Genomic DNA, 21023 nt, shown 5'->3' on the forward strand with positions numbered 1-21023 from the left:
AATATGAAGTCCACTCTTGTTCTTCACTCTTAGCATATAGAATATCTCAATTCAACTTATGCCATCTTATGGAACCTAATCTCAACCCACTCTCAAGTATAAAACACATGGGTTAGTTCGTAAAAACTCAATTGACAATATCATATCTTTAGTTACTTGATCTCCATAAGTAACTTAGCATGTACACTTATTGTCAATCTTCTTATGCTTCTCCTTCTCCTCATGATCATTACTATGCATCCCCGAGCATCACTTAGAGCTCATTCATCTTGATGCACTTTCAATCTCTTCATTCACCTAGAGCTCATGCATATCTCTCCTACATGTATCACCTATGGAACAACCTACTAACAATTCTCAATAACATTGTTAGTCCCTAGGTATTGTCATTAATTACCAAAACTAGACATAAGGGCTAAATGCACTTCCAAATAGATGTCAAAACCCTTGTCCACCTCAGGCTGAGCGATAATGGGAACGGTTGTGAGTAGTTTCTTCAAAATCTGGAAAGCTGACTCACATTTACTCGACCACTTGAACATGTTTCCTTGCTTCAATAGCTCAGCCATGGGCTTAGCAATCTTAGAGAAGTTCTCGATGAACCGGCGGTAATAACCCGCAAGTCCGAGAAAACTCCGGATGCCAGTGACATTATTGGGCTGAACCCAATTGAGAACCTCTTGCAATTTGCTCGGGTCAATGGTAACTCCATTTATAGACAACACGTGACCCAAAAAAGTGACTTTCTTGAGCCAAAACTCACACTTGTTGAACTTGGTATAGAGTTGGTGGTATAAAAGTCAGCCAAGAACAACTCAGAGATGCTCAGAATATTCTTCTTCAGTCTTGGAGTATAAAAGAATGTCGTCAGTGAAAATCACGACAAACTTGTTAAGTTCTTCCATGAACACCATCTTCATCAATACATGAAGAATGCTAGATCATTTGTCAAGCCGAAGGACATGACGGTGAACTCATAAAGCCATAGCGGGTGGAGAAAGTCATCTTTGAAATATCCTCCGGTCATACTTTTATTTGGTGGTAGCCCAATCTTAAATCAATCTATGAGAAAACATGGCATCGGTCAGCTGATCAAACAGAAAATCGATCATAGGAAGCATATACTTATTCTTGACTGTGACCTCATTCAGCGGACGGTAATCAACACACATCTACATAGTACCATCCTTCTTCTTCACAAAGAGCGCTAGGCATCCCCAGGGTGCGGAGCTCAGATGAATGAAACTCTTCGATAGCAACTCCTAAATCTGCTTTTTCAACTCTGCCAACTCGTTTAGCGGCACCACGCTCTAAGCAAAGATTATCAAATCCCCTGATGTAAGTTCAATACATGATTATTCGTAACTAATTTTGGTAATTGGTTTAATTTCATGATAACATGACATTGGTTACACGTTAAATTATGCAGAAATACAAGTGTATGTTTCTCGACACCGGTACACTCCCGGATATTCGACGATGGATCGCTGAGTTCATGGTGTCTGACATCATCAGCTCACAGGGCGAGTTCTACTATAGAAGCCTTAAGTTGTGAAGTCTTATGTAATTATGAGTTGATCGGAACTTTGTAATATTTGTGATTCTGTAATGAATTCATTTGAACTTTGTAATATTTGCAATTCTGTGATGAAGCGAGTTCTTATACAAGTGTGTTCGTTGATATGAATTTAGATGTGTTGCTATTGTTTGTAGAGAGAAGACGGCTGCTAAATCCTGGCTACGTTCTAGGATGCAGCCAAGAAACAGCTCATTCTTACAGGACAAGAGAAACATAAGTGACGAGTAAACTGTCTACACATCACTTATGTTATTTATAAGTGATGGGTAACTATGTCTTTCTCCCAATATATGAGTGAAAGCCATAAGTGACAGATAACCTAGTTAATCGTCACTTATTATACGATATAAGTGACGAATGAAGAGGTCACCTGTCACCTATGAATTTTTTTCCCAGCATATAGGTGAAAGCCATAAGTGACAGCTAACCTAGTTACCTATTATTTATTATACAATATAAGTGATGGGTGAAGAGGTCAGTCGTCACCTATAAATTTCTCCCCAGCACATGAGAGATGTTCATAGGTTACGGGTAACAGTTATTACCTGTCACCTTTATTCATCATTGGTAATGAATCTATCACCAATAAATAGTCATCAGTGACATATTTAAGGTAACAGATACAATACCCATCATCCATGTCTGTTTTTTTAAGTGTCGAGTTATGGTGCATGCGGGCACATGATATGTCCTAAGCGGACTCGTAGACGTGTGTGCTGTGGCCTGGAGACGACTCGAATGTGGGATGCTCGAATGTTGACCCCAGGCAGGTGATCGGCTGGAGTGGAGTTATATGATCGGTCAAATGGAGGAGCTGGCGTGGTGGAGCAGGACGGGCGCGCGCACTAGATTGGCTCGGTGGCTGGTGGTGACTGTCAACATGCATGTGACTGCTAAATAAACAAAGGAAGATAGCATGCTTGCATGCATGGATCACTGCTAGGCGTGGAGTCCTAGGACTACTTGCATACATGCGGGTTCCGCAAAGGATCCGGACAGATAATTTGCGATGAAGGTGAATAAGTTGGTGTTCAGCGAAGCAAAGATTGAAGTTTCTGTTAGACACTGAATGGATTGGTGCGCAGATGATAACGTGTGTCACACGGACGTGTACAAGATGCGTATGTGTTGGATTGTGACAGGAGGTCGTAGACAGAGGTGTGTATATGCTAAGACTGCGACAAGAAATCACAAAGAGTAATGAATTTTGCAACAGACTGAAGAGAGTTAGTCAACCGGTTGTCTAAACCTTATGCCAGTGTTGCGAGGCTCCATAACGAGCAGTGATGTCACCAATGTTTAGTTATAGTACATATGACGACTGAGTCGGATAATTTGTAGGTATATAGCAGACAGTCACATAGAGGATGAACATACCGATATATGAGGTTGACAACGATAGGTCAATCATACCACGCATGGTAGAGATGAAAAAACTAACCACAACAATATAGTCAAAGGTGGATTTTCCAAGAGGGCAGGGGAGCTCCAGGTCCCCTACTGTGCCGACGCACCGGGGAGCTAGACTCGCGAAGTAGAAGAAGACGCTGGGGGCTCGGGCGCCAGATAATTTTGGGCTGGTCGTCGGACGTCTGGAGTCCAGTCTGGTAGACTAACGGGCTAATGGCCCAATCGGGCCTGCCAAAACCGACTGACCGCTGGCGACTATCGAGTGTCAAATCTCGAATGGTGGCGGTGTGTGTGCGGAGTTCGGGCGGCGCGGCCCGAAGATCGGCTCGGCGGGCGCGAGCGGGAGCTCGGCGGCCGACAGGTATTGCTTCTTTGCTCGTGAGTCATGAGCCTGTGACATTTTCACCGATTACATATATTGGCAGTCGTCGTCATTACTACCGCCACCACCGTCTCCGGTCCCCCTTCCACCACCATCAGCAGCGGCGCCACCGCCGCCACCACCCTCCCACGAACGACCCCCCTACACCGACAACGACCTCCGCGTGATTCCGCCCTGTGCGCACCTCGGCACCATCGCCGCCGCAGGCTCCGGTCCGGGCACCACCGCTCGCCACCCCGCCGCCACCGCCGCGTCCGCTCCTCATTCTCCTCGACAGGGGGCAGGAGCAGCGGCAGCTTGAGGACCGGCTCAGGGAGGCTGGGGAATACCTGCAGGCGCCGCCCAACGCCGCGGAGGACCTGCTCAAGTTCCTCGACGTGAGCCTTCTCCTCTCTGAACGTGTGTTCCAATCTTATTGTTTGATTCTGTATCTGCTACGATTGCGCTTCTAGGACATGTCTCGTTTGCCTGTGTGGTTTCGGTTTTGTTCTAACTTCTAAGGTATATTGGTGTCAGTGCAATGGCTGGGGCTTCGGTCTCTTATGTTTGCGAGGATTTCGATTGGAGATGAGATGTTAATTGGATTAGGGTGTAGCAAAAAAGTTGTTCTATTTTGATGTGATAGCTAAGGAAAACAGATAGCTGGATAAGCTATTTTGGGAATTTTTCTCACCATATTATGAATTAACTCTTTCTCAGACTAGCTAAATCTTTCTAAAGGATAAAATCTTGGTACTCCCTGATTTCGTAACTATATTATACAGCTATTTGGCTGTTCTGTTTTGATTTGCTAGCTAAGAAAAACAAATAGCTGAATTGGAAATATTGCAAAGCTAGCTAGCATATGTTTTTGCATGCTGCATGAAGAATAACATGCGAGATAACGTAGTTCACTTACATTTTCATTCTAAGTGACATCAGTAAGGTAGTTCTAACCAAATGGATTCTTACTCTAGTGAAATGAGAGTTTGCTGAGACAACTGTCATCTCATTTTCCTTGGTTCTGAATTTTTATTGCCAGAAATTGATGGTAATTAACAGTTCACAATTAACTCTGCAAAGGTTAAAAAATGGTAGTAGCTGTAACCATTCAAACCTTGCTGGATTTTTACAGTGTTTGCACGAATTATTTCGATTCCCCCTCAAAATAAGCAAAGGCATTGATTTTGTTCTTATCTGATTCATTACATAAAGACATTGAGCGTACCACTAATCGTGATATTAGTCTAATATTCTTCAATTTTTATGAGGAGGGGTCTGTGAAAAATACGGTAAAATAGAGATATAAGAATTTATTTCTAGTTTCAAATAATATTGGACACAATTAGTGATATGCTCTTTTATTCATGTATTTTGCATTTCTTTACTATTATGCTTGTATAAAATATTGTTTAAAAATTTGAACCAGACGATTGTTTGTTTAACTTGTTGAAGCCTCAATCCTACCTAAAATGTGATGTTGTATACACCACTATTAGTGATGGTTGTTCTGTGACGTGACAACACGTGACGCAAACTTAAGATGTAGATTTGCATTAGAGAGGGTTTACGCGCTTCAAAATCAGCAAGGATGCAAATCAATTTAAGTTGTGCTCATAGAGTTCCGAAGGGTGAAGAAGTTTCAATGGCTAAATTAGAAGGAAGTAGAGATTATAAAAAATTTACTAACAACCGGAGTAAGATGTTGGCGTAAGATGTTGTTAAGTAATATGATTGATATGAGATTACATGAGGCTATGGTTTAAAATGTAAAAAATCGTAACTTAACAGTCAAATAAAGAAGCTATGCTAATACGACAATTTCAATGTGCGAGGAATGCAACAGATCTTGCTATCTCTCCCCCCACCTGTTCAAGTAATTGAGACAGTAGAATGAGAAATGAGAATATAATGTTTTTCCATTGAATTCAGTCGTATCTTCCTCTACTCTTCTATATCTAATAAAATTCTCTAAAGTTTAAATAATTTACTCATTTTTCATATTCACTCTCACCCTCTCACCTCACTCCCAACGTTCAGCGATATTTATGATACATCTATATCTCCATTCCTTAATTTATACTTAATATTACCTCATCTGCTGTTTAGCTAATACAAGTTGAATGGGTGAGATTATACCCTTTTGGCATGCGCGCAACAATGAAATCAGAAATGTAACTTCTGTAACTGTACCTTTGTACGGCGAATAGCACATGCATGATTCGTAGGCAAAGATTAAACAGGGAACACGTTCACGAGTTGAAATAAATGTCCAATACATATATATCATCATCCAAAAACAGACGCCTCAAAACACGTTCAGTACATGAACACAAACAGGCCAGAACTGCTACATCTGACGACAGCACACTACGCCTTGAAATTACAGCCTCCTTCCCCTTCTACCACCTTTTCTGCGGGTGCTGTCAGTCGGGATTGGAGTGACATCCTCTGTAGATCAAGGAGTTTGTCAAGCAGTGATCCAGCAAAAATCAACAGACTATCATTACCGACTCTAACCACAAACCAACAATGATAGTTTGTTAAATATCACAGTCAGTCCGTGTTACCAACCGAGAGGGATAATGAGTACCATTGTCAGTTCGTATTAAATGATTGACACCATACCTTAAAAATCATAACTTATCATGCAAAATCAGATACGGACAAACTTATACAAAAGTTGTAGTTCCCAACGAGATCTACAATTTTATAGTTGAAACTTTTTCATTTGATGTCATGTAAATGTACAAATAATCGTTTGAAGTTTCAAACAGAAGAAATCAAAAGATTGCATATGCTATTATTATCAAAGCACTTCTATAGTGGAATAGTAAGGATGTATCACACTAGCTGAGTGATCCCAGGTTCAAATGCCATGAATCGCACGGGGGCGTATTTTGCACGAAAAAATCGCATGACTTGCGACAGCGCATGAGTGGGGTGCCTGATTGAGAAAAAGTTTTTGTTTTAACTAAAAAATGTCGATTCGAGCATGAACTATCACTTCCGGCTGAAAACTTTAGCCGACAGTGATAATCGACTATCACTACCAGCAGAAGCCTTCAACCGACAGTGATAATCGACTATCACTGCCAGCACATTCACTGCCGGTCCTCAAGGTATTACCCAATGCCGACTCCAAAACCGGCAACAAAGGCCACTTTAGAGCCAGCAGTGAATACCACTTTAGAGTCGGCAGTGAAGGCACTTTTTGAAATAGTGATAGCATCTGTATGCCTAGTTCTGTAGATATAATAGAATCGTTCTGAGACTTTGTCAATCTTGTTCAGATATGAATGAACATCTTTTGAAACATATATGGAAACAATATGGGCCTGTAAACTTACCAATACGACCAATCTTCATGCCCGATCGAGCAAGTGCTCTCAGGGCGGACTGAGCACCAGGGCCAGGAGTTTTGGTCTTGTTTCCACCAGTAGCACGAAGCTTAATATGCAGAGCAGTAATTCCAAGCTCCTGTGACAAACAGAAAATTGGAATTGAGCATCAACTGAAAACCAAAAAAAATGTTTTTTGCCAAGATAGTGCAATACCTTGCATCTTTGAGCAACATCCTGTGCTGCAAGCATAGCTGCGTAAGGTGAGGACTCATCACGATCAGCTTTAACCTTCATGCCACCTAGACAATGCAACAGCTGTCATATAACAGTACAGAGAAAAATAAAGTATGTTTTTGAAAACCTAGAAAAGGACTTGCATCTTGAAGAAACCCACATAATTAAAATATGCTCACTGGCACAAACAAGATGTAGCTTAAATCCAACTCAATAGAGCAACTGAAAACATTTAAGGACCATATAAAAACTTGTAACAGAACACACTATATATGCATAATTCATTCACATAAACAATATCAGAATAGATAGATCACTGAGGTGCCAACTGGTCCAATACTACTCTTGAGCGTGTAAAATCAAGTACTGATGTGATCCATTAACTAGAAGCTAGAAAGACCTGCTCAACAGAGAAAACTACAGCAGTTATAAACTCAGCTTCAGCAGCAATCATCACAAAGATACTACAGTACAATAAAAACTACACTACTGGTGTCTCTGAGTTAAAAGTACGCAAGCAAATCTGTTGTTAGATATTACTCTCAACTGAATGTATGTGTTTGGAGCACATATTAGTTGTCGCATTCAGCATACCCGTTCGTAGATGCCTAAATTAACTGCTAAGAACAAGGAAATAAAGTAAAGTGGGCATAGCACTGTGTAAATCTGGAGCGTACATCAACAAACAGAAGGTAAATGATCATATGATGTTAATCATGTTCACTTCCATAATATAGGCCATCTCCATTCAATTCAGCAATGGTATACAAAGGGCACAACTCAGTAAAATCAGTGCAAAAAACAACTGATTGAGACCAAGCATACACCAGAGGATACACAACACCAAGATGAAGACACCTAAAATCAAAACAGGAAGAGAGAGGATCCAAAGAAAAACTCTCTGAAGTCTCATTGTTAATCTTGCACAGCTATGACTCGAAACGCTCCCATGTGAATGAAAGGGAGGCGATCTTAAGGGCTGTGCTTGCAAAATAACAGTAATCATCTTGATGACTAAACACTAAGCACACTTGCCATTTAGCATGTATATCATAAACAAAGCCTGATATCAAATCTAATCCATCTCATGGCTCAGTGGACACTCAAGAAGTTTCAATAACTGATGATATCTTACAAATCATGCTCAGGAGAAAAATACAATTCAATCAACCAAAATCGGTGCATCCCCAGCTCGATTAGCAAAACTAAGCATTACATTTATCACAGCTAGATCTCTTCACACAGAAGAAAATATAATGGCACAGCAGAACAAATCATACACCGCCAGTGTCAGTACACGCAGACATCAAAACCCAATACAATGGTGACTTACAAGAGAAACGTGACAAGGATACATACCAGTGATGCGGACAAGAGTTTCCCTCCCGGACAGATCCGTCACATGCTGCAACACCATGAAAAATGCACAGATAAGTTCCTTTCTTTTCCCTCGAATGCAAATGGAAGGGCGCGAAGGGACGCTGCGACTTACGATGAAGGTGTCGTTGAAGGAAGCAAAGATGCGCGCGACGCCGAAGACGTACTCGCCCTCGCGGACGGCGGGGCCGAGCGTCACGTTCTCCTCCTTGGGTTCCCGCGTCTTCTTCCTCCCGGACTGCACACCACCGGCGAAACAACAACACCACCGTCAGCACGACGCGTTAAGAGATCTGGAAAAGAACGCAGAGGGCGAGGCGGCACAGCTACATACCATGGTGGCGGTGGCGGCGGCGGCAGAGGGGTTGTTAGGGTTTGCGAGGGAGGACGGCGGTGAGGTGGCGGCGGCAAAACCCTAGTTTGCAGCGGCTGCGACACAGCATTTGCCTGCCGTATAAATAGCATTCGCGCATGTGGGGCTGTGGGCTTCGTTTGGGCCAGGCGTGCTCGTTTTACCGGGCCTCCTTCTCGTGAAGCAGCCCAATCCGTAATGGCTTCACGGTTTCTTTTTTTTTGGCAGTTCGGGAAAACGATACGAATTTGCTTCCCTGCTTGCATTGGAAACTTTCGCAAGTCAAGACTGGATTAATGGATGGATCACCTAAAGAAACCCGTGATAGAGGATAGCCCTGTTATAAAGTTCCTTTTAAAAACTAATTTTTTGGCCCGTAATTTTATTTTGGAAAACTCGTGATAGAGCTTATATGGAAGAAATCCATGGAGAGCTATCGAAATTTGATAGACAAAACAAATCATACAATTGTGGATTGTTTGGAGACAAAGCAAAGCGTAGATAAGGTGTAAAATTAAAGAATAAAAATTAACAGCTGTGGGATTTGAACCCACCAAGCCGTTTCGGACCAGGGCCTAAACCTGGCGCCACAGACCACTCGGCCAAACTGTCTACTGATTATTACAGGCGGCTTAATATTCAATATAAAGTATTAATAAAATGTTAACACAGCAAACTAGGCACCGCGAACGTATTCTGAAGAATAACTCTGGTCAGTATGTCGATTGACCATACAGCTGAGTTACGACTATTCGGTATTTAATCTGAACTTCACATATAGGCATATAGTCAGCAACAGAAAGTGTAGCAAAACATAAATTTACGGCTGTTATCGACATCATGTTTACCACAAAACAGACACAAAGAAAAGCAGGCGTGCTCCCAACTGCTCAACACTAATCGAAGGGGTCTATCCGTGGATCATGCTCACTTGCCATCGCCATTCCTGTGCACAAGCATGTGGGGCACATCACCTGGGAAACATAGAGATGCACGAATCAAGACAATTTATACTTTATACACCGAGAAAAGTTATAGGTTCAATATAAAATGAAGCGCCCTTTCTATTCTGCAACCAGGAATTCCCAGATGCACTTCCACAAAAACCTTGTACAACACTTCAGTTCCGAAAAAGGAAAATGATGAACAAAGAAGTTTGAGCAGTGTCGAATTTAGACACAAGCAATAACTCAAACGCTTGATAAATTGTTCCATTGTTTCCCATCTAATCTTCTAGATGGCATCAAACAACCGGCCCTGGAGGGGGGCAAGCGGGGCGGCCACCCTAGCCCCCGAAACCCAGGGGGGCCCTCCCATATAGGAAACAACTCTGCTCATTGGGGCTAAATTGCTGTTGCAAATGTTTAGCCGGTCAGATGCCTCCAAATCAATGAGAGGCCCAAAAGGTTTGGAGGCCCCAATCTCTAAATCCATACGGGCCCTAAAGATTTGGAAGCATGGGACACGAGGACCTTGACTCCTCATCTCCTTGAGGCGGCGGAACTCCGAGGACAAGAAGCAGAGATGTGGAGTTCGGGAGTTGAAGCGATCCTGGTGGGCCACGGCATCGAGCTTCTCCTCTAGGTCGCGCACCAGCGCTTCGCCGCACGGAGGGTGGCGATCTCATCCGTGTGACGCCGTGCCCACGTCGCGAAACAATTTTTTAACACACCGAATATTATCTTTACAATTTATATATTAATTATTTTTTTGATGTTTTAATTCAATGGGGGCCCGTTTTTAGTTTTGCCCTGGGCCACCAAAATCTTAGGACTGGCCCTAGCATTAGACTCACTATTGTAAAACATAATGGGATAAAACAGCATACCTTTCCAGCTCCTGAACAATTCTGACACCTTTCACTTGTAGACCACATATTATGCCCATTGGCACGTGAAATTGAAAAGTGCTTTGTGCTCAATAACATTCCGTTAGCAGAACAACGAGCGCATGGGAGGTATCCTATCACGCAGAAGCAAGTTCAGACATGCAGCATATCACTAAAGTAAGGGTCAAAGCAATGTACAGTCCCGTGGCAATATATGCATCTTTTAGTACAACAAGCGAAACAATGTTTCATGGCTATTCCAGTTTTGTGTTTGGGTGATGAATTATTAGGCATCATCAAAATCAGATAGTTGAAAAAGAATTTGATTGTACCAGTCCCATGGCAATATGTGCATCTTTTCTTCTCTTGCTGCCTCACATTTCTCACTTCAACCAACATCAAGGCTGAGATTACACCAACTGCGCCACCCGAAAATGATGCTACTATGGGATCTATCTGACTGAGCAGCACCAAAAAAAAAAATGAATCAAATCACTTTTCTAAACGCAGCTGTGGAATTAACTAATAAGATGCAGGTTCTTCAAAGCACCTCAACTGAAGAGGCAAGTGCATGCTCCGTATAAAATCTTCATAAGATGTACCACCCAGCCCTAATTTCAGTTCAAGCTGCATCAAAAAACAGCTCTTTAAGAAGACATACTATATTGCCACTCATAGTGAGAAGACGTTTCTTGAAAAACTAGACAGTACCAACATAAACAAAGCTGGCACTTACTATTGGGGCTACCAAGCCTCCAAAAATGATTATCCCAGATATGACAGAGAATGATGTCATATAGAGTTGCTTCATTGTCTTTGGTGACTGTTTTGGGCAAAGAAAAGACAAATAAATAGAACTTAAAACAAGTTCAGATGCCAATGTGATCATTTTTCACAAATTAGTTGAGGGTTGTTGGTCACCGCATGAGGCATAAACGGAATAGTTGATGGAATCTCAGGCATTTCATTTTCTTCACTGCTGGCACCTTTGCTTTCGGCAGTTCGGATTCGCTGCTGCACCCGCAATCGTCTAACCTGATAACATCACCATAACGAAAGTAATGTGATGAGATATATTTTAGCAAGCTACAAATGGACCGTTAAGATTGGCCAATTGATGTGCATAGTGTGCAAAATAGAAACCTCTTCCATTAAAAGGAAAATTTTGTTACGACGGCTCTTGATGTTGTCTTGAATCTCTTGTGATTGCATCTGAACAAAGTCTTCGATTGTCTCCGGGCCTTCAATAATGCAAAAACTGTAGAAAACAAACATGATCGAATCTGTAAGATTGAGCCAGTATGGATTAGCAGATTTACAGTTTAACCAAATTTCCACATAATGACATTGAGGATTTTGTTTGTTTTTGACAGGGAGATATTGAGGATTACACTACTTAGCATTTAAATGAAGCCCTTTCACATCCTCCAGTACAAGGTTAGTACTTCTAAGCCTGTACTTCAGATCTATCAATTTGATACGGCATATGGATATCTTTCTTATGACATATCTTGGTTAATCTTGGATGTGATTTCCCCGCTAAGGTCACAGTTTACTTCAAAATACTCTCATAATAGGAGGCCCGAAATACCTTTGCCAACAGAACACGACTTGTTGTCAGTTAACTGAGCTCTATTTCTGCAACCAGCTTCTCAACAAATCTCGAGCTTAACAGCTTGCTACTAGACTACTATCGCGCCAGCCAAGAACTCATCACGTCATCACGGCAGCTCTACAACCTCATCCCTACCGCCATTTCCTAAACAAAGGGAGCAAATTTTCTGCACGGAAGTCAAAGCAACGCAACCTGGAGAGGCCGCCGTCCCCGGCCGCCCTGGACTCGCAGGCGGAGGAGCACCGCCGCAGCACCTGCTGCCGCCGGCCGGACCCGACTCCTCCCTCTCCCCTTCCCCGCAACGCGCAAGGCAGCCGCCCCAGGAACCGCAAAGGACAAGGAGGGGCCGCCAGGAGAAGGCGCACCGCCGCAGGTGGCGCGGCGAGGCAGGACATGGCCGGCCCCGGGCCTTCCAAAGCCAGCCAACCGCGCGGCGTGGCCGTTGGGCGGGCGTACGGAAGCGTGTGCTGCTGGTGACGGATTTGGATAGGCGCCGGCCAGCAAGCGGGTCAGGTCCACGGGCTGCTGCTAGGCAGCCGGATCCTACTAACCGCGTCACCGCACGCAGTACATGACAAATGCGGTGAGCCAAAGCATCTCGCGACAGCGGCATCGGATCTTTTTCGTCTTTTACTCATCGTTGTCTTGCGTAAGTGCTCTAAAAATATCGCGCCAAATATTGATCAGCTCTTATACAATATTACATGAGCAGTATCTAAAATATTCTGATCGTTGCATGTCATTAGACATTCATCACCACCTACACTTAGGAGGAACCTGTATGAGTTAGACAACTTGTTTTAATCGTTGAGATCAAAATTATGTAGTAATATAGATCTAAAAAGAGAACGAGACTATAGAAACTAAGCAAAAGAGATAAAAAAAAAATTTGTTTGATTAATTAGATGATTCTTCTCAATCGGCTATGACCCTTTTATATTTATAAAAGACGGTAAGTCTTAGCCGTACAAGACCAGAATTCATAATTTAAACCATATAGAACTTATAGATATGATTCGATTATATATTCTAATTTCTAAACTTTCTATAACTAACATATATTTCCTGATCAACTACACAAACTTCCATATATATACCCGTGTATCCTTTATTGAAGTTTAGCTTTTTTATTTGACTGCATGTTCGATTCAAACATCTCACGTACTATCTTCTTGGTCTAACTACCTACTTAGATATCAATTGCTCGATGTACCTATATGCTCGAATCTGTCTAGTTCTTGCACTTGTCTGGAGATCAACCGCCAAAATTCCATGTTCGGATATTATCGTGGTCATGGTCACTGGTCAGTGGTCGCTAGTCAGTGATCGTTGGTCGTGGTCGCTGGTCTGGTCACTAGTCGTGGCTACTGGTTATTGGTCATGGTCACTCGGAGACCGTAGCCAGAGATCATCTTAGCCAGATACCACCTTAACCTATTCAACCAGTCCTAACAATATCCTATTAAGTCTATCATCATTATCATGATTGTTATAGATACCAAATCTTGTCATCAAAACATGCCCTTGTTTTTGGTAAACAGACATGTTTGACATAAACTAATATCCTCAGTTATACCTTAGAACGATGGCAAACAACGCATCGGCTATGTTTTATCTAAATATTTTATCACATACTAGGATAATATTTCTTCAAGTATTGTCTGTTAATAACTTTATACAATTTCTTTCCCTGCAAGGTTTCTAACAAATAGGAATTTCCGAGGACCATACTTACAACTCTATTAGATCTTCCTAGCTCGAAGACCACTTGCCAAACTTATTGTCATTTGTCCTAATCGATAGGATAGTTTTTCATACAAGATCTTTAAAATGACTTTGCTCTTATCTTCTTATTGTAGGCTTTGGCTACTCTTAATTTGTCTTTCTCAATTTCACTTAAAACCTGTAATCTGTCATCCGTCACTTCATCAATCATGTCTATCATTAGATTATAGTAATCCACAACCAACAGATTATTCTGCTCGGCCAAGCTCAAAGCACCAAGGTTTACTTCAATATGTAGTACATCCTCTTATCCATAAACAAATTTATACGGTGTTACTTTAGCGGTACCATATCTAGAGATACGGTGTGCTCATAAAGCCTTTGATAGAACTTCATGCTATATTTTAGGGTGTTCCTCTACTTTCTTCTTGATAAGGTTAATCAAAATCTTATTACTAGACTCGGCTTGACCATTAGCCTAAGCATAATATGGAGATGAATTGAGAAGCTTAACTTTCAATAACTCAGTAAATTCACGTACCTGATATGATATGAATGAAGTACCTTGATCTGTAATTAAAGTTTCTGGAATATCAAATCTATGAATAATATGCTCCAAAATAAAATCAATAACCTACTTATGTGTCATGTTCATGAGAGGAATAGCTTCATCCCACTTGGTGAAATAATCAGTAGCCACCAAAAATAAAGTGAGGACCTTTAGACGATGAAGGATGTATTTGACCAATGAAACCCAAGCCCCATCCTCAGAACGGTCATGGTTTAATAATATGATGCATCATAGAAATAGAAACTAATTAAATATCATCAAACTTCTGGCATGTCTTGCATCCCTTATAATACACGAAGCAATCATTAAGCATAGAAGGCCAATAGAATCCAGTCATTTTCAATAACCATTCATCTTGCATGTTGAAAGAAGACGACGCCTTATTGCCATGGTCGACGTTGTGTGTTCTAGGCGCCACCTTCGTGTGGATTGCCGTGTATTCCATGGACCGGTGATGTATCGTGTTCACCTTGGTTGGATGTTGAGGGCGATTTGTCTTGCGTTCGAAGGGAGGATCGAAGGATGCCTTCGCTCTTGATATGTGTGCACAATTAGTAGTAGGGCTAGAATAATAGTGGCTGATAATGTATTACGGTAGGAAATAAAAGTAGAGACAGAAAGTAAAGAATAAAACTCGAGTATTGATTCAATGAATTGTTTATATAAGGGACATCTCTCTTTGATAAAGATAACTTATTACTAATTGATCACTGACTATAATCAAATTCTAACATACTTCTTCCGGTTCCTCCCGATCATCGGCATCCCCTGAATGAATGGAGTGGCGTGCCAGCAGTACTATTTATGTTTGTGTCTCGTGCCCGATTGGAAGTAATCTTCAGGTATCCATGTCAGTATGTTACTGTATGGATGCGTAAACAGCAACCAATAATGCAAGAGATCATCTGTTCCAGAAGCAACGAGTGCGACTTCGTTTCATTAAAATGCTACAATGCCATTCAAATATGGGCAACTTCCTGCTCTTCGGGCGAGCAACAGAAGGCTCTGCCTGCTCAATGCCTCAAACCACAACACGATTCACTAACAGCCTGGGTAATGGACCGTACACAAGTAGCACAACAGCTGTACTGCGCTTCACACAAACCGCCAGCATCTCTGGCTTTTAGACCGTTATAAAAACCTTTAGCTTGGAGCTGATATAATTCAATTAAAATCAAGTTCCAACATATGGTTTCAAGTTCTGGCCAGAGTACATGGAGCATCTGTAAGATTTTGAGGCAATCACTATGAGCAAACTAAAGCAGCCCATTCTCAAAGTTTTTTTTGTCACACTTCCAATTAAAATTCTCAAGAAATTTGCAGCAAGATGCCTCTTACATGCTAGGAGATACAACAAAATAGCCCTAGGCATGATGTGAATTCACGCAGCATCAGCATTGTGCCACCCCTTAGTGCACGGAGGTATCATCATGAACTCGTCAAACTCCTTGACATGAATATCACAGCATTTCCACTGCAAGGACAGATACAAGGTTTAGGGATGACAAAAAGTTGCAGGATGCACCGAAGCACAAATCAACATAAAACATAGAACAGGTACATACCCCTCTCATCCTATCATGGAAAACAGCAGGACCTGGGTGGTACTCACATGCACAATCATGGTTATCCTTCTCCTTGTAGGATTTACCACATCCTTTGTTTTTACATGTCCTCAGTTCATTTATATCAATTTTTTTCTTGGGCAGTGGAACCGAGGATGTGTCAACAGGTTCCTTGTTTGTATCATTAGCCGTAGCTGGTTTTTGTGCCTTGGGCTGTGATCCTGGAAATATATTGATGCACACTTCATTTAATGAACATTTTCATTTTTGTGATTTATGCTCAGGAATTTTTTTTGGCCAAATTACTGTAAAAACCACAGGATGACTTTTTTAATAAACATATGTGTAGGGTGGTAGCTGTTAACATCCATAAATAGGGAATTAATCAGTTGAACTGAAACAAGATTACCGTAAACACAAACTCACCATGATCAGAGCAGAAGAAACCCTGACGACACCTTGCACAGGCATCAGCTCCAACGCCCTGCTTAGAGGATTGGATTGGTGTTGGCTTCGGAGGGTTAGCAGAAACAGCTTTTGTGACTGGTTTTTCAGTCGTATGCTTTCCTGTTGTGCATCTACACCACAATAGGGCATGCGATCAGTTACTTTTGGTTCCGCTAAAATATAACAGGCGACTGAAGATGATAGAGGTCTAGAATGAGAAAAGCCATGATTAAAACCAGAACATTGGCCAGCTTAAAAACACTAGTTCATCGCGGAAACTGATACAAAGACATTAGTTTATGCTTATTCACCAGCAAACTGGAGCCATATTTCTGGACCATCATGAAGAGTATGATAACTTTGTTGAGCCAATTCATGCCAATTTTATTAGAGAATTTGCCCATGTTTATAGTATTGTGTTCTGCCGCTTAGCCATCTGAAGTACTTCATAGTCTATAGTGCAATAAAACCATCTGAAGTCAAGCATATTAATGGTCAACCATTTCCCATGACTCTTAACCTTAAACATATCAGCTACTGTCACTTATCCCCTTTAGTACTTTTAGTCAACTGTTACCTCTTACTTCTGGTAATCTATGTCACTTCACAGTCAATGGTGATACATAACCATTCGATGATTTGAACTCAAGTACTTGTGTTTGACCATTGCCTATACCTCTTGTTGGTAACTTATGACAATTCACAGTCTCTGGTGAATACTGCAGACTGCAGTTTACAAGTGTAGGTCAGACCACATAAATTATACCTGAGTAGATCATCTAATCTAAATTCCAAAATCTAACTACATATTTACTGTGAAAAGAAGGGTGATTAATATTATGGCTAATTCTCAAACATCAGACTATTAGATATTTGAAGTGCATGTGATGATTTGCCAATATTATTTATGTAGGGTTGGTGAAGTAGCCAAAACAATACGAATAGTTTGTGTACACTTGGCACATTTCAGTAGAAACACTAAGTAAAAGTATCCGCAAGGTGCCAAGGTTTGTTGTTAGAAAAAGGCAAGACATTCTGTTTACGACGTTCTAAATCAGAAGAATGTCTACATTTGTTGCGTGTATAATGATAATGCGTTGACCAAACCAGGCAATCGAAAGCAACAAAATATCAATGTCACATGAAATCCAATACAACAACACATACCTCAAGTGAATCCAAACAACTGAAGGAATGTTTGCTGCTCAGTGATCAAGCTATGTTTGAATACTATGTTCGCTCTATCATATAATAGCCAAAATAGCATGTAAATCTAACTTGTGATGTATCAATTAGGCAACAGTAACACAGAGAGAAGAAGCCTTGCTGACATAACTGCATTTTTTTCCCCAAGTGTAAATTTTGCCTGTTTAGTTCATGCCCCAACATACAAACCAATTTTCCAGCAAACCAAACTTATGGTTGAAGCCAAAATTCGGTAACTATAGCCTTACTTGGATTGTGGCCAACTCACGGGCAAGCCCAATTTTGGCTAAGTGAATCAGTGGGTGAGTAATTTGATCACCCAAGGATCGCCCACAGATGGTGTTAGATTTTGTTGGTGCTACCAAATTTTGGCTTGAAACCAAAGTGCAGCTAATTTTCCTTGGCATTACCAAATATTGGATTGGTTTGCATCGGTTCTCTACCAAAGGACCTTATTAACCAAGTCATTATATATCATAAACACTAACACTAAAGTTACAATGTTGTCAATGCATGCCAAGGGAGGACGAGAGAGATTCTTACCCAGGTATCTCCAAAAATAAGCTAAAATCATGACTTCTTTGTTTGCAGCAGCTCCACTCTTTCATGCCATCATGAAATATAGGCTGAAAAAACATATCTTAAGAAAACCGATGATGATTTCCTAAATAGACATAGCTTCTCAAGCAAGGGGGAAACTTACTCCCTGCAAGAAAACAAAAAGGATGGAGGAAGTTGTTAGAACACTACTAGTGAAAAATAAGAAATAAATGTCTTAAGTGCCAGTAAGGCAGTAAATGTGGAAGAAAATATAGAGCTAGAAACTATACTTTGAAATGCACTTCATTAAAACATAAAAGAAGGGTTCAATTTTATCAGGTAAGAGAAGCAGGAATGCATGTATAAGTTCTCCTAATTTAATGACTGGTTATTTGTTATGAGTTTTTTACTATGAGAAGAATCTTATATGTGTCACTAATACTCCATAAGCACCTTCAATTGCAATAGCCTAGGGTGAAGAGTGCTTAAACATCACAATCTAATTTACGGTCGCCTCGAAGACAGTGCTTGCGGTTGTCTAGCTGAGCAATTCAATCTGAATGAAATGACAAGAAAAGGAGTTCCTAGAGGAACAGGTACCTATTCTTTTCCCAGTCTTGTAGGTGGGAACATCGCAACAGTCATAAAAAGTGTTGCGTTTTTATTTTATTCCGCTGGAACATTTTACACAACTGGTTCAGCATTGCACTTAAAGCACAACAGGAGGTGGGTCAAGTGATCGTTTTCTAAGAAAACGCAGGGTCTGGTCAGCAGAAAAACTAAAGAATGTCTTTCTTTGGGAGTGAAGAAACTCCATTACCCTTTTTCTTTTTGTTGAATTTTCATGTGACTCATCTCCCACGGAACAAAATTACAAAAATCCTCCCCACCCATGGACACACACATTGTGCAAGCCCTCATGAACGGACAACAGGTAACTTCCATTTATCACACCTGGATCGAAAGAACATGTTTTCCCAATATTGTGCTTCTAATTAGCGACAGCCCCTGGTTGAATCACACCAACGAAAGGCGCTGCCACCGATCTACCATCAGCCACTGGAAGCTGCTCGACTAGGCAAATAGCTACCGAATTCGTGTCCTACTTTGTCTCCGAAGAAGTACGCAAAGCCCTTACTTCCGGCAACACCCTAGACCTTAGCACGAGAATTCCTTGCTCCTTGAGGCACGATTGAAGAATCGAGTCTAGGGGATAGAACTGCAGGGCCGGGCGCACGAACTCGGACATCGACTGGGATTTTCTTGCCAATGTGGAATTTTTCGCCCAGGTACGGGGGTTTGGAGGAAGAGGAGATATAAGAGGGCTTACGGAGGGGTGGTATTGGCAGGAGCCCTCGGGGTTGTTGTCGTTGGTGAACAACGCGTCGCAGCCGATTCGCTGGCACCGCACCGGCGCGCAGGCGCTCTTCGCCGCCTCCGTCGTCGACATCGCGTGCTCCCTCCCGGTCTCTCTCCGGCCCTCGCTCTCGAAAGATCTCGCTCACTCTAGCCTCTGCTCTGCGTCGCCTGACGTAGTGCTGTTCGTTCGGTTCGACGTATTCGGTATAATACGGTGTTTTGTTACTTCGATTAATACGGTGTTTTATAGATATATGGATCGGTAAATATCATTCTATTTTAGTTTGGAAATCGATAAATACTATTTCTATCAAATTTGGTGTGAATTAAGAATGAGATGTATTGTTAATACCGTGCATCTGCACATTTCATCAGACATCACTCACTACCTTTGTTCTGTTTAAGTTTAGTTTAGGTAGAAGATAACACCTAAACATAGCATATCTTTTTTTGAGAGGCAGCATAGCACATCTGATAAGCATACTCACAAACAGCCGCTTAAATACTCAAACAACCCAACACGACAATAAAGTCTAGTAGACTTTGGTACATCCGATTAGTATAACATATCTGTTAAGTCAATATAGCTTTTGAACTGGTTGGTTTTTGCTAGACTTAACAATTCAACCCGGCAATGAAGAACTAACACTCGAACGGGTAGCCTATAGGCATTCGGTTTGTTTGGTTTTCAATCGGTTTATATCGAAAAGATAAAACACCGAAAAACTATATTTTCTGATTCCCGAACAAAAACCGACAACCGGTCAAATCAAGTTGACAGGTTTTGTTCAGTTGATTTTTTTCGATCGGTTACAAAGTGCACAGTCATAGCCTGACGCACGGAGAAACCAAACGAGGAATATGAATTTTCGTAACTTGTATCAAAATATTACTGACGTTCAGATGATTCATTTTCAGTTGAGTATATTCAACTATAGATATAACAACAACTTGTGAGTTAGGTCATGTAACTTGAAAATTACTCTTTTGAGTCACTAATCATTTTAAGTGCTATATTTTAGGTTAAATCGGCAATTTTGTATTTATCTCAAGAGTAATTCCTCTTGTGGCATCGCAAACACGAGACCTTACAGCTTGCATCATTGACAAGTCGACGAACATGTCATTAATATAACAAATGGTGTATACAAAAGTAGGGAAGTTTGCAATAACAAAAAATTGTCCCTACCAGATGGGCAACGTTATTCCCGCCTAGCAAAGTGAGATTGAACATCTAGATATTCTCGAAGACACTAGTTAGTTTGTATGAGTGTTTTCCCCTTTTTTTAAAAGAAGGCATAGTAAGTGGACTCTCTCTAGTAACAAAGAACATATTTTAGAACAGGGCAGTGGACTTCCACCCATATAGACTAGCACTAATAGTAAATTGGTGCTGTCAAATTTTTGAACTTTGATCGTCAATGAGTATTGAGTGTGGATACGAAAATGATTATATATTTATTTATCTCGACCATTCTTCACTTTAGTTTCGCTATATTTCATAAATATA

The 21023-nt window shown here is 41.2% G+C and overlaps 3 protein-coding genes across 6 annotated transcripts; all 3 read right to left on the bottom strand.

Moving 5' to 3' along the window:
- Nucleotides 1-5581: 5581 nt before the first annotated feature.
- LOC133919038 (small ribosomal subunit protein uS11y-like) lies at nucleotides 5582-8798 on the bottom strand. The gene is made up of 6 exons (XM_062363242.1): nucleotides 8640-8798; nucleotides 8421-8543; nucleotides 8288-8333; nucleotides 6908-6993; nucleotides 6701-6830; nucleotides 5582-5801 (listed from the first exon to the last, which is right to left on the bottom strand). Exons 1-6 carry the CDS (start codon nucleotides 8640-8642, stop codon nucleotides 5734-5736), a joined length of 456 nt encoding a protein of 151 aa, XP_062219226.1. The 5' UTR covers nucleotides 8643-8798; the 3' UTR covers nucleotides 5582-5733.
- Nucleotides 8799-9413: 615 nt separating this feature from the next.
- On the bottom strand, nucleotides 9414-12629 carry LOC133919037 (protein ORANGE-LIKE, chloroplastic). Of its 2 annotated transcripts, XM_062363240.1 has the most exons (8): nucleotides 12293-12624; nucleotides 11629-11743; nucleotides 11407-11520; nucleotides 11222-11308; nucleotides 11036-11112; nucleotides 10818-10945; nucleotides 10486-10619; nucleotides 9414-9631 (listed from the first exon to the last, which is right to left on the bottom strand). In XM_062363240.1, exons 1-8 carry the CDS (start codon nucleotides 12493-12495, stop codon nucleotides 9554-9556), a joined length of 936 nt encoding a protein of 311 aa, XP_062219224.1. In that variant the 5' UTR covers nucleotides 12496-12624; the 3' UTR covers nucleotides 9414-9553. The 2 variants fall into 2 exon arrangements, with proteins under 2 accessions (XP_062219224.1, XP_062219225.1); XM_062363241.1 differs by lacking the exon at nucleotides 10486-10619 and having other exon boundaries at nucleotides 12293-12629.
- A 2991-nt stretch (nucleotides 12630-15620) lies between these two features.
- Nucleotides 15621-19712, bottom strand: LOC133919039 (cysteine and histidine-rich domain-containing protein RAR1-like). Of its 3 annotated transcripts, XM_062363245.1 has the most exons (6): nucleotides 19485-19712; nucleotides 19303-19305; nucleotides 18158-18240; nucleotides 16388-16539; nucleotides 15962-16182; nucleotides 15621-15870 (listed from the first exon to the last, which is right to left on the bottom strand). In XM_062363245.1, the coding sequence occupies exons 1-6, from the start codon at nucleotides 19602-19604 to the stop codon at nucleotides 15778-15780; spliced, it is 672 nt and encodes a 223-aa protein (XP_062219229.1). In that variant the 5' UTR covers nucleotides 19605-19712; the 3' UTR covers nucleotides 15621-15777. The 3 variants fall into 3 exon arrangements, with proteins under 3 accessions (XP_062219229.1, XP_062219227.1, XP_062219228.1); XM_062363243.1 differs by lacking the exon at nucleotides 19303-19305 and having other exon boundaries at nucleotides 18158-18320; XM_062363244.1 differs by lacking the exon at nucleotides 19485-19712 and having other exon boundaries at nucleotides 18158-18320; nucleotides 19293-19473.
- Nucleotides 19713-21023: the final 1311 nt, after the last annotated feature.

Source organism: Phragmites australis, chromosome 5, assembly GCF_958298935.1.
Source record: "Phragmites australis chromosome 5, lpPhrAust1.1, whole genome shotgun sequence".
In the NCBI taxonomy this organism is placed as follows: Eukaryota; Viridiplantae; Streptophyta; class Magnoliopsida; order Poales; family Poaceae; genus Phragmites; species Phragmites australis.

Excerpts from the sequence above, each read along its gene's own strand:
- LOC133919038 (XM_062363242.1), bottom strand. Across the intron at positions 8,334-8,420 it reads CCTTCAACGACACCTTCATC|CATGTGACGGATCTGTCCGG; the intron begins GTAAGTCGCAGC and ends ATGGTGTTGCAG. Across the intron at positions 6,994-8,287 it reads AACTCTTGTCCGCATCACTG|GTGGCATGAAGGTTAAAGCT; the intron begins GTATGTATCCTT and ends TGCATTGTCTAG.
- LOC133919037 (XM_062363240.1), bottom strand. The coding sequence starts at position 12,495 with ATGTCCTGCCTCGCCGCGCCACCTGCGGCGGTGCGCCTTCTCCTGGCG. Across the intron at positions 11,521-11,628 it reads TTTTCCTTTTAATGGAAGAG|GTTAGACGATTGCGGGTGCA; the intron begins GTTTCTATTTTG and ends TGATGTTATCAG. Across the intron at positions 10,620-10,817 it reads CACATATTGCCATGGGACTG|GATACCTCCCATGCGCTCGT; the intron begins GTACAATCAAAT and ends TCTGCGTGATAG.
- LOC133919039 (XM_062363245.1), bottom strand. The coding sequence starts at position 19,604 with ATGTCGACGACGGAGGCGGCGAAGAGCGCCTGCGCGCCGGTGCGGTGC. Across the intron at positions 16,540-18,157 it reads TTATTTTTGGAGATACCTGG|ATGCACAACAGGAAAGCATA; the intron begins GTAAGAATCTCT and ends ATTGTGGTGTAG. Across the intron at positions 16,183-16,387 it reads TTTCTTCTGCTCTGATCATG|GATCACAGCCCAAGGCACAA; the intron begins GTGAGTTTGTGT and ends ATATATTTCCAG.